This window comes from Taudactylus pleione, unplaced genomic scaffold (assembly GCF_031769625.1).
Source record: "Taudactylus pleione unplaced genomic scaffold, aTauple2 ptg000990l, whole genome shotgun sequence".
Classification (NCBI taxonomy): Eukaryota; Metazoa; Chordata; class Amphibia; order Anura; family Myobatrachidae; genus Taudactylus; species Taudactylus pleione.
Window position 1 is genome coordinate 392,404 of NW_028285391.1, and position 12,293 is coordinate 404,696.

Below are 12,293 nucleotides of genomic sequence, written 5' to 3' on the forward strand. Positions count from 1 at the left end.
GTGTCCCTTATGCAGTGCCCCCTGTATTTGTGCCCTCTGTATTTGTGCCGCTTATGCAGTGCCCTCTGTATTTATGCCCCTTATGCAGTGCCCCCTGTATTTGTGCCCCTTATGCAGTGCCCCTGTATTTTTGTCCCTTATGCAGTGCCCACTGTATTTGTGCCCCTTATGCAGTGCCTCCTGTATTTGTGCCCCTTATGCAGTGCCCCCTGTATTTTTGTCCCTTATGCAGTGCCCCCTGTATTTGTGCCCTTTGTATTTGTGCCCCTTATGCAGTGCCCCCTGTATTTGTGTCCCTTATGCAGTGCCCCCTGTATTTGTGCCCTTTGTATTTGTGCCCCTTATGCAGTGCCCCCTGTATTTGTGCCCCTTATGCAGTGCCTCCTGTAGTTGTGCCCGTTATGCAGTGCCTCCTGTATTTGTGCCCCTTATGCAGTGTCCCCTGTATTTGTGCCCCTTATGCAGTGCCTCCCGTATTTGTGCCCCTTATGCAGTGCCTCCTGTATTTGTGCCCCTTATGCAGTGCCCCCTGTATTTGTGTCCCTTATGCAGCACCCCCTGTATTTCTGCCCCTTATGCAGTGCCTCCTGTATTTGTGTCCCTTATACAGTGCCCTCTGTATTTGTGTCCCTTATGCAGTGCCCCCTGTATTTGTGCCCTCTGTATTTGTGCCGCTTATGCAGTGCCCTCTGTATTTATGCCCCTTATGCAGTGCCCCCTGTATTTGTGTCCCTTATGCAGTGCCCCCTGTATTTGTGCCCTCTGTATTTGTGCCCCTTATGCAGTGCCCCCTGTATTTGTGCCCCTTATGCAGTGCCCCCTGTAATTGTGCCCCTTATGCAGTGCCCCTTGTATTTGTGCCCCTTATGCAGTGCCCCCTGTATTTTTGTCCCTTATGCAGTGCCCCCTGTATTTGTGTCCCATATGCAGTGCCCCCTGTATTTGTGTCCCTTATGCATTGCCCCCTGTATTTGTGCCCTTTGTATTTGTGCCCCTTATGCAGTGCCCCCTGTATTTGTGTCCCATATGCAGTGCCCCCTGTATTTGTGCCCTTTGTATTTGTGCCCCTTATGCAGTGCCCCCTGTATTTGTGCCCCTTATGCAGTGCCTCCTGTATTTGTGCCCCTTATGCAGTGCCCCCTGTATTTTTGTCCCTTATGCAGTGCCCCCTGTATTTGTGCACTTTGTATTTGTGCCCCTTATGCAGTGCCCCCTGTATTTGTGTCCATTATGCAGTGCCCCCTGTATTTGTGCCCCCTGTATTTGTGCCCCTTATGCAGTGCCTCCTGTATTTGTGCCTCTTATGCAGTGCCTCCTGTATTTGTGCCCTTTATGCAGTGCCCTCTGTATTTGTGCCCCTTATGCAGTGCCACCTGTATTTGTGCCCCTTATGCAGTGCCCCCTGTATTTGTGCCCTCTGTATTTGTGCCCCTTATGCAGTGCCCCCTGTATTTGTGCCCCCTGTATTTGTGCCCCTTATGCAGTGCCCCCTGTATTTGTGCCCTCTGTATTTGTGCCCCTTATGCAGTGCCTCCTGTATTTGTGCCTATTATGCAGTGCCCCCTGTATTTGTGCCCCTTATGCAGTGCCCCCTGTATTTGTGCCCCTTATGCAGTGCCCCCTGTATTTGTGCCCTCTGTATTTGTGCCGCTTATGCAGTGCCTCCTGTGTTTGTGCCTATTATGCAGTGCCCCCTCTGTTTGTGCCCCTTATGCAGTGCCCCCTGTATTTGTGCCCGTAATGCAGTGCCCCCTGTATTTGTGCCCCTTATGCAGTGCCTCCTGTATTTGTGCCCTTTGTATTTGTGCCCCTTATGCAGTGCCCCCTGTATTTGTGCCCGTAATGCAGTGCCCCCTGTATTTGTGCCCCTTATGCAGTGCCTCCTGTATTTGTGCCCTTTGTATTTGTGCCCCTTATGCAGTGCCCCCTGTATTTGTGCCCCTTATGCAGTGCCCCCTGTATTTTTGTCCCTTATGCAGTGCCCCCTGTATTTGTGCCCCTTATGCAGTGCCCCCTGTATTTGTGTCCCTTATGCAGTGCCCCCAGTATTTGTGCCCCCTGTATTTGTGCCCCTTATGCAGTGCCCCCTGTATTTGTGCCCCTTATGCAGTGCCCCCTGTATTTGTGCCCTCTGTATTTGTGCCCCTTATGCAGTGCCCCCTGTATTTGTGCCCCTTATGCAGTGCCCCCTGTATTTGTGCCCCTTATGCAGTGCCTCCTGTATTTGTGCCCTTTATGCAGTGCCCTCTGTATTTGTGCCCCTTATGCAGTGCCCCCTGTATTTGAGCCCCTTATGCAGTGCCCCCTGTATTTGTGCCCTCTGTATTTGTGCCCCTTATGCAGTGCCCCCTGTATTTGTGCCCTCTGTATTTGTGCCCCTTATGCAGTGCCCCCTGTATTTGTGCCCTCTGTATTTGTGCCCCTTATGCAGTGCCTCCTGTATTTGTGCCTATTATGCAGTGCCCCCTGTATTTGTGCCCCTTATGCAGTGCCCCCTGTATTTGTGCCCGTAATGCAGTGCCCCCTGTATTTGTGCCCCTTATGCAGTGCCCCCTGTATTTGTGCTCCTTATGCAGTGCCTCCTGCATTTGTGCCCCTTATGCAGTGCCCCCTGTATTTGTGTCCCTTATGCAGTGCCCCCTGTATTTGTGCCCTCTGTATTTGTGCCCCTTATGCAGTGCCCCCTGTATTTGTGCCCTCTGTATTTGTGCCCCTTATGCAGTGCCCCCTGTATTTGTGCCCCTTATGCAGTGCCTCCTGTATTTGTGCCCTTTATGCAGTGCCCTCTGTATTTGTGCCCCTTATGCAGTGCCCCGTGTATTTGTGCCCCTTATGCAGTGCCCCCTGTATTTGTGCCCTCTGTATTTGTGCCCCTTATGCAGTGCCCCCTGTGTTTGTGCCCTCTGTATTTGTGCCCCTTATGCAGTGCCTCCTGTATTTGTGCCTATTATGCAGTGCCCCCTGTATTTGTGCCCCTTATGCAGTGCCCCCTGTATTTGTGCCCGTAATGCAGTGCCCCCTGTATTTGTGCCCCTTATGCAGTGCCCCCTGTATTTGTGCCCCTTATGCAGTGCCTCCTGTATCTGTGCCCCTTATGCAGTGCCCCCTGTATTTGTGTCCCTAATGCAGTGCCCCCTGTATTTGTGTCCCTTATGCAGTGCACCCTGTATTTGTGTCCCTTATGCAGTGCCCCCTGTATTTGTGCCCTCTGTATTTGTGCCCCTTATGCAGTGCCTCCTGTATTTGTGCCTATTATGCAGTGCCCCCTGTATTTGTGCCCCTTATGCAGTGCCTCCTGTATTTGTGCCCTTTATGCAGTGCCCCCTGTATTTGTGCCCCTTATGCAGTGCCCTCTGTATTTGTTCCCCTTATGCAGTGCCCCCTTTATTTGTGCCTCTTATGCAGTGCCCCCAGTATTTGTGCCCCTTATGCAGTGCCCCCTGTATTTGTGCCCCTTATGCAGTGCCCCCTGTATTTGTGCCCCTTATGCAGTGCCTCCTGTATTTGTGCCCCTTATACAGTGCCTCCTGTATTTGTGCCCCTTATGCAGTGCCCCCTGTATTTGTGCCCCTTATGCAGTGCCCCCTGTATTTGTGCCCTCTGTATTTGTGCCCCTTATGCAGTGCCCCCTGTATTTGTGCCCCTTATGCAGTGCCCCCTGTATTTGTGCCCTTTGTATTTGTGCCCCTTATGCAGTGCCCCCTGTATTTGTGCCCCTTATGCAGTGCCCCCTGTATTTGTGCCCTCTGTATTTGTGCCCCTTATGCAGTGCCCCCTGTATTTGTGCCCCTTATGCAGTGCTCCCTATATTTGTGCCCATTATGCAGTGCCCCCTGTATTTGTGCCCTCTGTATTTGTGCCCCTTATGCAGTGCCCCCTGTATTTGTTCCCCTTATGCAGTGCCCCCTGTATTTGTGCCCTTTGTATTTGTGCTGCTTATGCAGTGCCCCCTGTATTTGTGCCCCTTATGCAGTGCCCCCTGTATTTGTGCCCTCTGTATTTGTGCCCCTTATGCAGTGCCCCCTGTATTTGTGCCCCTTATGCAGTGCCCCCTGTATTTGTGCCCCTTATACAGTGCCCCCTGTATTTGTGTCCCTTATGCAGTGCCCCCTGCCCAGTACTTACCTGACCACTCTGGCTCCCGCTGATGCCGCCTCGCTCTGACTGGATCTAACTGGATCTAGCAGGCACGCAGGGCAGGCTCCTCACATTGCATCAATGGGAATGCTGGCCTCTGCCATTGGCTCTATCACTGCACTAAGCTGGCCACAGTATGCTCCAATGCAAGTGTGTATTATTAACATACTGTAGATATAATATAACATACTCCAAAATACAAGTTCAATTTAATTAAAACCATTTTTGAGCCTTTAACAAAAAATTAGCCAAATTATTAAGTAAATGCCTCTAAGTGCATAAATATTAATTGGGAGGGGAGGTGCCAGAGGTTCTACACTGGGGTACTGACAGGGGGAGTGGCTGAAGTCAGTGGGTGTGTCAGGGGTGTGCTGATATCAGAGACTGCTCCGCAGACACAGGCAGACAAATACCACCTGACATTCTGTGCAGCTATGGGGTTGCACAGAAGTCCGATGGCACAGCCGATATCCGCTCGATGGTGTGCCTTTGTGCACCCCCGGTAGATTAGAACTGCAGCTGGGGGTGTGTGCGGCATTAGCATAATAATGTGGAAGGAGGGGCAGATTGTCAGGTCTGGGGTATGTTTCCAATTGAGGGGTGGGGTGTTGTCAAGTTTGGGGTATATTCATAATTGAGGCAGGCTGGGAACATTTTTAATGAGATGGGGTGGGGCTGCGTGTATCAGGTCTGGGGTCTTCTTGTTAATGTAATAAAACATTGGGAATAATAATGTATTATTTCTTATACCAATATAAAGTAGTCACTATTTGTGTTGGTGTATAAGTAATAGATTGTTAAAACTAGATCTGGCGTAAGGACAAAATAAATGTGTAAAGAGTGTAAATGAAACACTTACACAGGTGAGAGACATAAAGGACTGTTCCTGCAACCATCCTAAGGACTGGAAAAATTACCAAAAGATTAGTAAAGAATTTTCGGAAACAAAAGAAAATTTTCATTACATGTAATTGAATAAATAAATAAATATTCATTTGTGATTTTTTTTGTCACCATTATGAATGGCAAAGAAAACAACTCTATCACAGCTAAAGGTGGCCTGCTGATAAATAGGCCAATGAGAGACATAGAAAGTAATATGACTGACTTATTGTTATATATTGTGATCCTTTATTTATATGGTGCCACAAGGGGTACACAGCGCCTCACATAGTGACTTACAGTACAGAACATTACAGAACATGGACACGGTTTATAAATATTGCTGCTTCAGCATAGTACCCAAATAATCAGCAGAGTAGCTGCACCCAAAGGTTGGGCGCTGTTTTGTAGACAGTGGGGAGAAGATGGTGGTTTAGGTGCAGGAAGGAAAAGCACATTAGGGAAGAGGGCCCTGCTCATGAGAGCTAACAGTCTACAGGGGAGGGACAGACAGACAATGTTATTACATTTCTGAATTACATAAGAATACAGAAACATTTTCATATGAATTATCACAGCACGCATGCAGACCCCATTGCATACCCCAGGTATTTTGGAGAAATTAACTATTATCTTCATTTTATTTACAGAAACAATAAATTCGATGACTGATCACAATGAGACTTTCTACCAACCGGAGAATTTCATTTTGATTGGGGTCCCTGGCATGGAGGACGTCCAGTTCTGGTTCTCCATCCCTATGTGTGCCATGTATGTTCTCACCATCCTGGGGAACAGCATCTTGCTCTGCATCATTATTCCACAAGAGACCTTTCACAAGCCAATGTATCTGTTCCTCTCTGTGATGTCAGTGATTGACCTTGTGGCATCGGCAACCACCAAATCAAAAATCCTCTGCATCTTCTGGTTCAGTTGCGGGGAGATTGACTTCAATGTGTGCCTGGCCCAACTCTTCTTTATCCATGCCCTCTCCATGATGGAGTCTACAGTACTCTTGGCTATGGCGTTTGACCGCTATGTCTCCATTTGTCACCCTCTCAGATACACCTCGATTCTAACTATCCCCACTATTGCCAGGATTGGGGTTCTAGCAATAATTAGAGGCTCTTTCTTCATGGCTCCAGCTCCATTCCTGATAAGGAGGTTGTCTTACTGCAGGACCAACATCATCTCTCACACCTACTGTGAGCATATGGCTGTGGTGAAGATCGCTTGCATGGACACCACCATAAATCAGATGTATGGTATAACTGTGGCTCTGCTGGTGATAGCCGTAGATATTATATGTTTAGCTGTGTCATATTGTGCCATCATTAGGGCAGCCTTTAGACTTTCCTCCAGGGTCGCTCGTAGCAAGGCTCTAGGTACATGCGGCCCACACATCTGTGTCATCCTGATCTCCTACATCCCAGCTCTCTTCTCCTTCTCACATAGGTTTGGACATAACATCCCTCTGCACATCCACATAATTCTCGCTAACCTGTATATCCTCATTCCACCCATGTGCAATCCCATGATCTATGGGGCAAGGACCAAGGAGATTCGGGACAGGGTAGTCGTCATATTCCAAGAGCTGCTTTAAGATTCTGATTTTCTACACGGCAGTAATAATTTAGTGGCCACATCTCTCTTAAAGGTTTTCACTCTGCTGTAATAGTATTTGTGCGACGAACAGAACTGTTAATTCTCCCGGCAATGTAATATTGGCCATTGACTCTCTCTGGGTCTGGACTGAGAAGGGAGCAGCACCCTGAGAATGGAGGAGATTGTGTTATCTTGTCATGAAGATTTTCAGAACAGTATGTAACACACCAGATACAGCCCGTGTAACCACTGTGATATTTCTGTGCCAAATCACTAACGGACAGCACAAAACATAAAACATAACTGATGAATCTGTTTTATGGGCAGAAAGTACCAAAGTAGACAAGCAAGCATTAGAAATAAATACTATGTCAATTGCAAACCAGTATCGGGAATACAGTACTACAGTGCGTATGATAATATTGCTCATTGCGTGTTATAATGGGCTCCGGGCCGTGTGTGAGAGGACTGCACAGTGTCTATGAAAAGTGAAGCAAATACCGAATAATAAAATAACCAAAAAATACACCCTAACATGGTCGTTATCATTATCGTATGCATTTCTGTTTATAATATTATAGATTCACTTTCATTGCTCAAAAATTATACCAATGTAACCCCTGCTCACCGGTATTGGGGAAAATAGTTTAGTCTTCAATTGGAGGGTTCTATGTACTAAGCCTTGGATAAAGAAAAAGTAAACAGATAAAGTACCAGCCAATCAGCTCCTGTTATTATACAAAGGCAGATTCTCGCATTACCATAATAGAGTTATCAGACCTCCGCGGTCAGACAGGAAAGTGGATGCATCCAGCTCACAGTCAGCCCCATTATCTATAACAATGGTTCTCAAACTCTGTCCTCAGGACCCCACACACCTCACATCTCCCAGGTCACCCAGCAGGTGCACAGGTGTATTCATTACTCACTGACACATTTCCCAGGTCACCCAGCAGGTGCACAGGTGTAATCATTACTCACTGACACATTTCCCAGGTCACCCAGCAGGTGCACAGGTGTATTCATTACTCACTGACACATTTCCCAGGTCACCCAGCAGGAGCACCGGTGTACTCATTACTCACTGACACATTTCCCAGGTCACCCAGCAGGAGCACAGGTGTAATCATTACTCACTGACACATTTCCCAGGTCACCCAGCAGGAGCACAGGTGTATTCATTACTCACTGACACATTTCCCAGGTCACCCAGCAGGAGCACAGGTGTAATCATTACTCACTGACACATTTCCCAGGTTACCCAGCAGGTGCACAGGTGTATTCATTACTCACTGACACATTTCCCAGGTCACCCAGCAGGAGCACAGGTGTACTCATTACTCACTGACACATTTCCCAGGTCACCCAGCAGGTGCACAGGTGTATTTATTATTCACTGACACATTTCCCAGGTTACCCAGCAGGTGCACAGGTGTATTCATTACTCACTGACACATTTCCCAGGTCACCCAGCAGGTGCACAGGTGTAATCATTACTCACTGACACATTTCCCAGGTCACCCAGCAGGAGCACAGGTGTAGTCATTACTCACTGACACATTTCCCAGGTCACCCAGCAGGAGCACCGGTGTACTCATTACTCACTGACACATTTCCCAGGTCACCCAGCAGGAGCACAGGTGTAATCATTACTCACTGACACTTCCCAGGTTACCCAGCAGGTGCACAGGTGTAGTCATTACTCACTGACACATTTCCCAGGTCACCCAGCAGGAGCACAGGTGTAATCATTATTCACTGACACATTTCCCAGGTCACCCAGCAGGAGCACAGGTGTATTTATTATTCACTGACACATTTCCCAGGTCACCCAGCAGGTGCACAGGTGTATTCATTACTCACTGACACATTTCCCAGGTCACCCAGCAGGTGCACAGGTGTATTCATTACTCACTGACACATTTCCCAGGTCACCCAGCAGGTGCACAGGTGTAATCATTACTCACTGACACATTTCCCAGGTCACCCAGCAGGTGCACAGGTGTATTCATTACTCACTGACACATTTCCCAGGTCACCCAGCAGGTGCACAGGTGTACTCATTACTCACTAACACATTTCCCAGGTCACCCAGCAGGAGCACAGGTGTAATCATTATTCACTGACACATTTCCCAGGTCACCCAGCAAGTGCTCAGGTGTATTCATTATTCACTGACACATTTCCCAGGTCACCCAGCAGGAGCACAGGTGTATTCATTACTCACTGACACATTTCCCAGGTCACCCAGCAAGTGCTCAGGTGTATTCATTATTCACTGACACATTTCCCAGGTTACCCAGCAGGTGCACCGGTGTATTCATTACTCACTGACACATTTCCCAGGTCACCCAGCAGGAGCACAGGTGTAGTCATTACTCACTGACACATTTCCCAGGTCACCCAGCAAGTGCTCAGGTGTATTCATTATTCACTGACACATTTCCCAGGTCACCCAGCAGGTGCACAGGTGTATTCATTATTCACTGACACATTTCCCAGGTCACCCAGCAGGAGCACAGGTGTAATCATTACTCACTGACACATTTCCCAGGTCACCCAGCAGGTGCACAGGTGTAATCATTACTCACTGACACATTTCCCAGGTTACCCAGCAAGTGCTCAGGTGTAATCATTATTCACTGACACATTTCCCAGGTCACCCAGCAGGTGCACAGGTGTATTCATTACTCACTGACACATTTCCCAGGTCACCCAGCAGGTGCACAGGTGTATTCATTACTCACTGACACATTTCCCAGGTCACCCAGCAGGAGCACCGGTGTACTCATTACTCACTGACACATTTCCCAGGTCACCCAGCAGGAGCACAGGTGTAATCATTACTCACTGACACATTTCCCAGGTCACCCAGCAGGAGCACAGGTGTAATCATTACTCACTGACACATTTCCCAGGTCACCCAGCAGGAGCACAGGTGTAATCATTACTCACTGACACATTTCCCAGGTTACCCAGCAAGTGCTCAGGTGTAATCATTATTCACTGACACATTTCCCAGGTCACCCAGCAGGTGCATAGGTGTAATCATTACTCACTGACACATTTCCCAGGTCACCCAGCAGGAGCACAGGTGTAATCATTACTCACTGACACATTTCCCAGGTCACCCAGCAGGTGCATAGGTGTAAACATTACTCACTGACACATTTCCCAGGTCACCCAGCAGGAGCACAGGTGTAATCATTACTCACTGACACATTTCCCAGGTTACCCAGCAAGTGCTCAGGTGTAATCATTATTCACTGACACATTTCCCAGGTCACCCAGCAGGTGCACAGGTGTAATCATTACTCACTGACACATTTCCCAGGTCACCCAGCAGGTGCACAGGTGTAGTCATTACTCACTGACACATTTCCCAGGTCACCCAGCAGGTGCACAGGTGTAATAATTACTCACTGACACATTTCCCAGGTCACCCAGCAGGTGCACAGGTGTATTCATTACTCACTGACACATTTCCCAGGTCACCCAGCAGGTGCACAGGTGTATTCATTACTCACTGACACATTTTCCAGGTCACCCAGCAGGAGCACAGGTGTATTCATTATTCACTGACACATTTCCCAGGTTACCCAGCAGGTGCACAGGTGTATTCATTATTCACTGACACATTTCCCAGGTCACCCAGCAGGAGCACAGGTGTACTCATTACTCACTGACACATTTCCCAGGTCACCCAGCAGGAGCACAGGTGTATTCATTACTCACTGACACATTTCCCAGGTCACCCAGCAGGAGCACAGGTGTAATCATTACTCACTGACACATTTCCCAGGTTACCCAGCAAGTGCTCAGGTGTAATCATTATTCACTGACACATTTCCCAGGTCACCCAGCAGGTGCACAGGTGTATTCATTACTCACTGACACATTTCCCAGGTCACCTAGCAGGTGCACAGGTGTATTGATTATTCACTGACACATTTCCCAGGTCACCCAGCAGGTGCACAGGTGTATTCATTACTCACTGACACATTTCCCAGGTCACCCAGCAGGAGCACAGGTGTATTCATTACTCACTGACACATTTCCCAGGTCACCTAGCAGGTGCACAGGTGTATTCATTACTCACTGACACATTTCCCAGGTCACCCAGCAGGAGCACAGGTGTAATCATTACTCACTGACACATTTCCCAGGTTACCCAGCAAGTGCTCAGGTGTATTCATTATTCACTGACACATTTCCCAGGTCACCCAGCAGGTGCACAGCTGTACTCATTACTCACTGATACATTTCCCAGGTCACCCAGAAGGTGCACAGGTGTATTCATTACTCACTGACACATTTCCCAGGTCACCCAGCAGGAGCACCGGTGTACTCATTACTCACTGACACATTTCCCAGGTCACCCAGCAGGAGCACAGGTGTAATCATTACTCACTGACACATTTCCCAGGTCACCCAGCAGGAGCACAGGTGTAATCATTACTCACTGACACATTTCCCAGGTCACCCAGCAGGAGCACAGGTGTAATCATTACTCACTGACACATTTCCCAGGTTACCCAGCAAGTGCTCAGGTGTAATCATTATTCACTGACACATTTCCCAGGTCACCCAGCAGGTGCACAGGTGTAATCATTACTCACTGACACATTTCCCAGGTCACCCAGCAGGAGCACCGGTGTAATCATTACTCACTGACACATTTCCCAGGTCACCCAGCAGGAGCACAGGTGTAATCATTACTCACTGACACATTTCCCAGGTCACCCAGCAGGTGCACAGGTGTATTCATTACTCACTGACACATTTCCCAGGTCACCCAGCAGGTGCACAGGTGTATTCATTACTCACTGACACATTTTCCAGGTCACCCAGCAGGAGCACAGGTGTATTCATTATTCACTGACACATTTCCCAGGTTACCCAGCAGGTGCACAGGTGTATTCATTACTCACTGACACATTTCCCAGGTCACCCAGCAGGTGCACAGGTGTATTCATTACTCACTGACACATTTTCCAGGTCACCCAGCAGGTGCACAGGTGTATTCATTATTCACTGACACATTTCCCAGGTCACCCAGCAGGAGCACAGGTGTACTCATTACTCACTGACACATTTCCCAGGTCACCCAGCAGGAGCACAGGTGTATTCATTACTCACTGACACATTTCCCAGGTCACCCAGCAGGAGCACAGGTGTAATCATTACTCACTGACACATTTCCCAGGTTACCCAGCAAGTGCTCAGGTGTAATCATTATTCACTGACACATTTCCCAGGTCACCCAGCAGGTGCACAGGTGTATTCATTACTCACTGACACATTTCCCAGGTCACCTAGCAGGTGCACAGGTGTATTTATTATTCACTGACACATTTCCCAGGTCACCCAGCAGGTGCACAGGTGTATTCATTACTCACTGACACATTTCCCAGGTCACCCAGCAGGAGCACAGGTGTATTCATTACTCACTGACACATTTCCCAGGTCACCTAGCAGGTGCACAGGTGTATTCATTATTCACTGACACATTTCCCAGGTCACCCAGAAGGTGCATAGGTGTATTCATTATTCACTGACACATTTCCCAGGTCACCCAGCAGGAGCACAGGTGTAATCATTACTCACTGACACATTTCCCAGGTCACCCAGCAGGAGCACAGGTGTAATCATTACTCACTGACACATTT

General features: G+C 48.3%; 1 protein-coding gene across 1 annotated transcript; it reads left to right on the forward strand.

Moving 5' to 3' along the window:
* The first annotated feature begins 5,680 nt into the window (after nt 1-5,680).
* Nucleotides 5,681-6,622, forward strand: LOC148454474 (olfactory receptor 52P1-like). The gene has a single exon (XM_088460919.1). It carries the CDS (start codon nt 5,684-5,686, stop codon nt 6,620-6,622), a length of 939 nt encoding a protein of 312 aa, XP_088317045.1. The 5' UTR covers nt 5,681-5,683.
* Nucleotides 6,623-12,293: the final 5,671 nt, after the last annotated feature.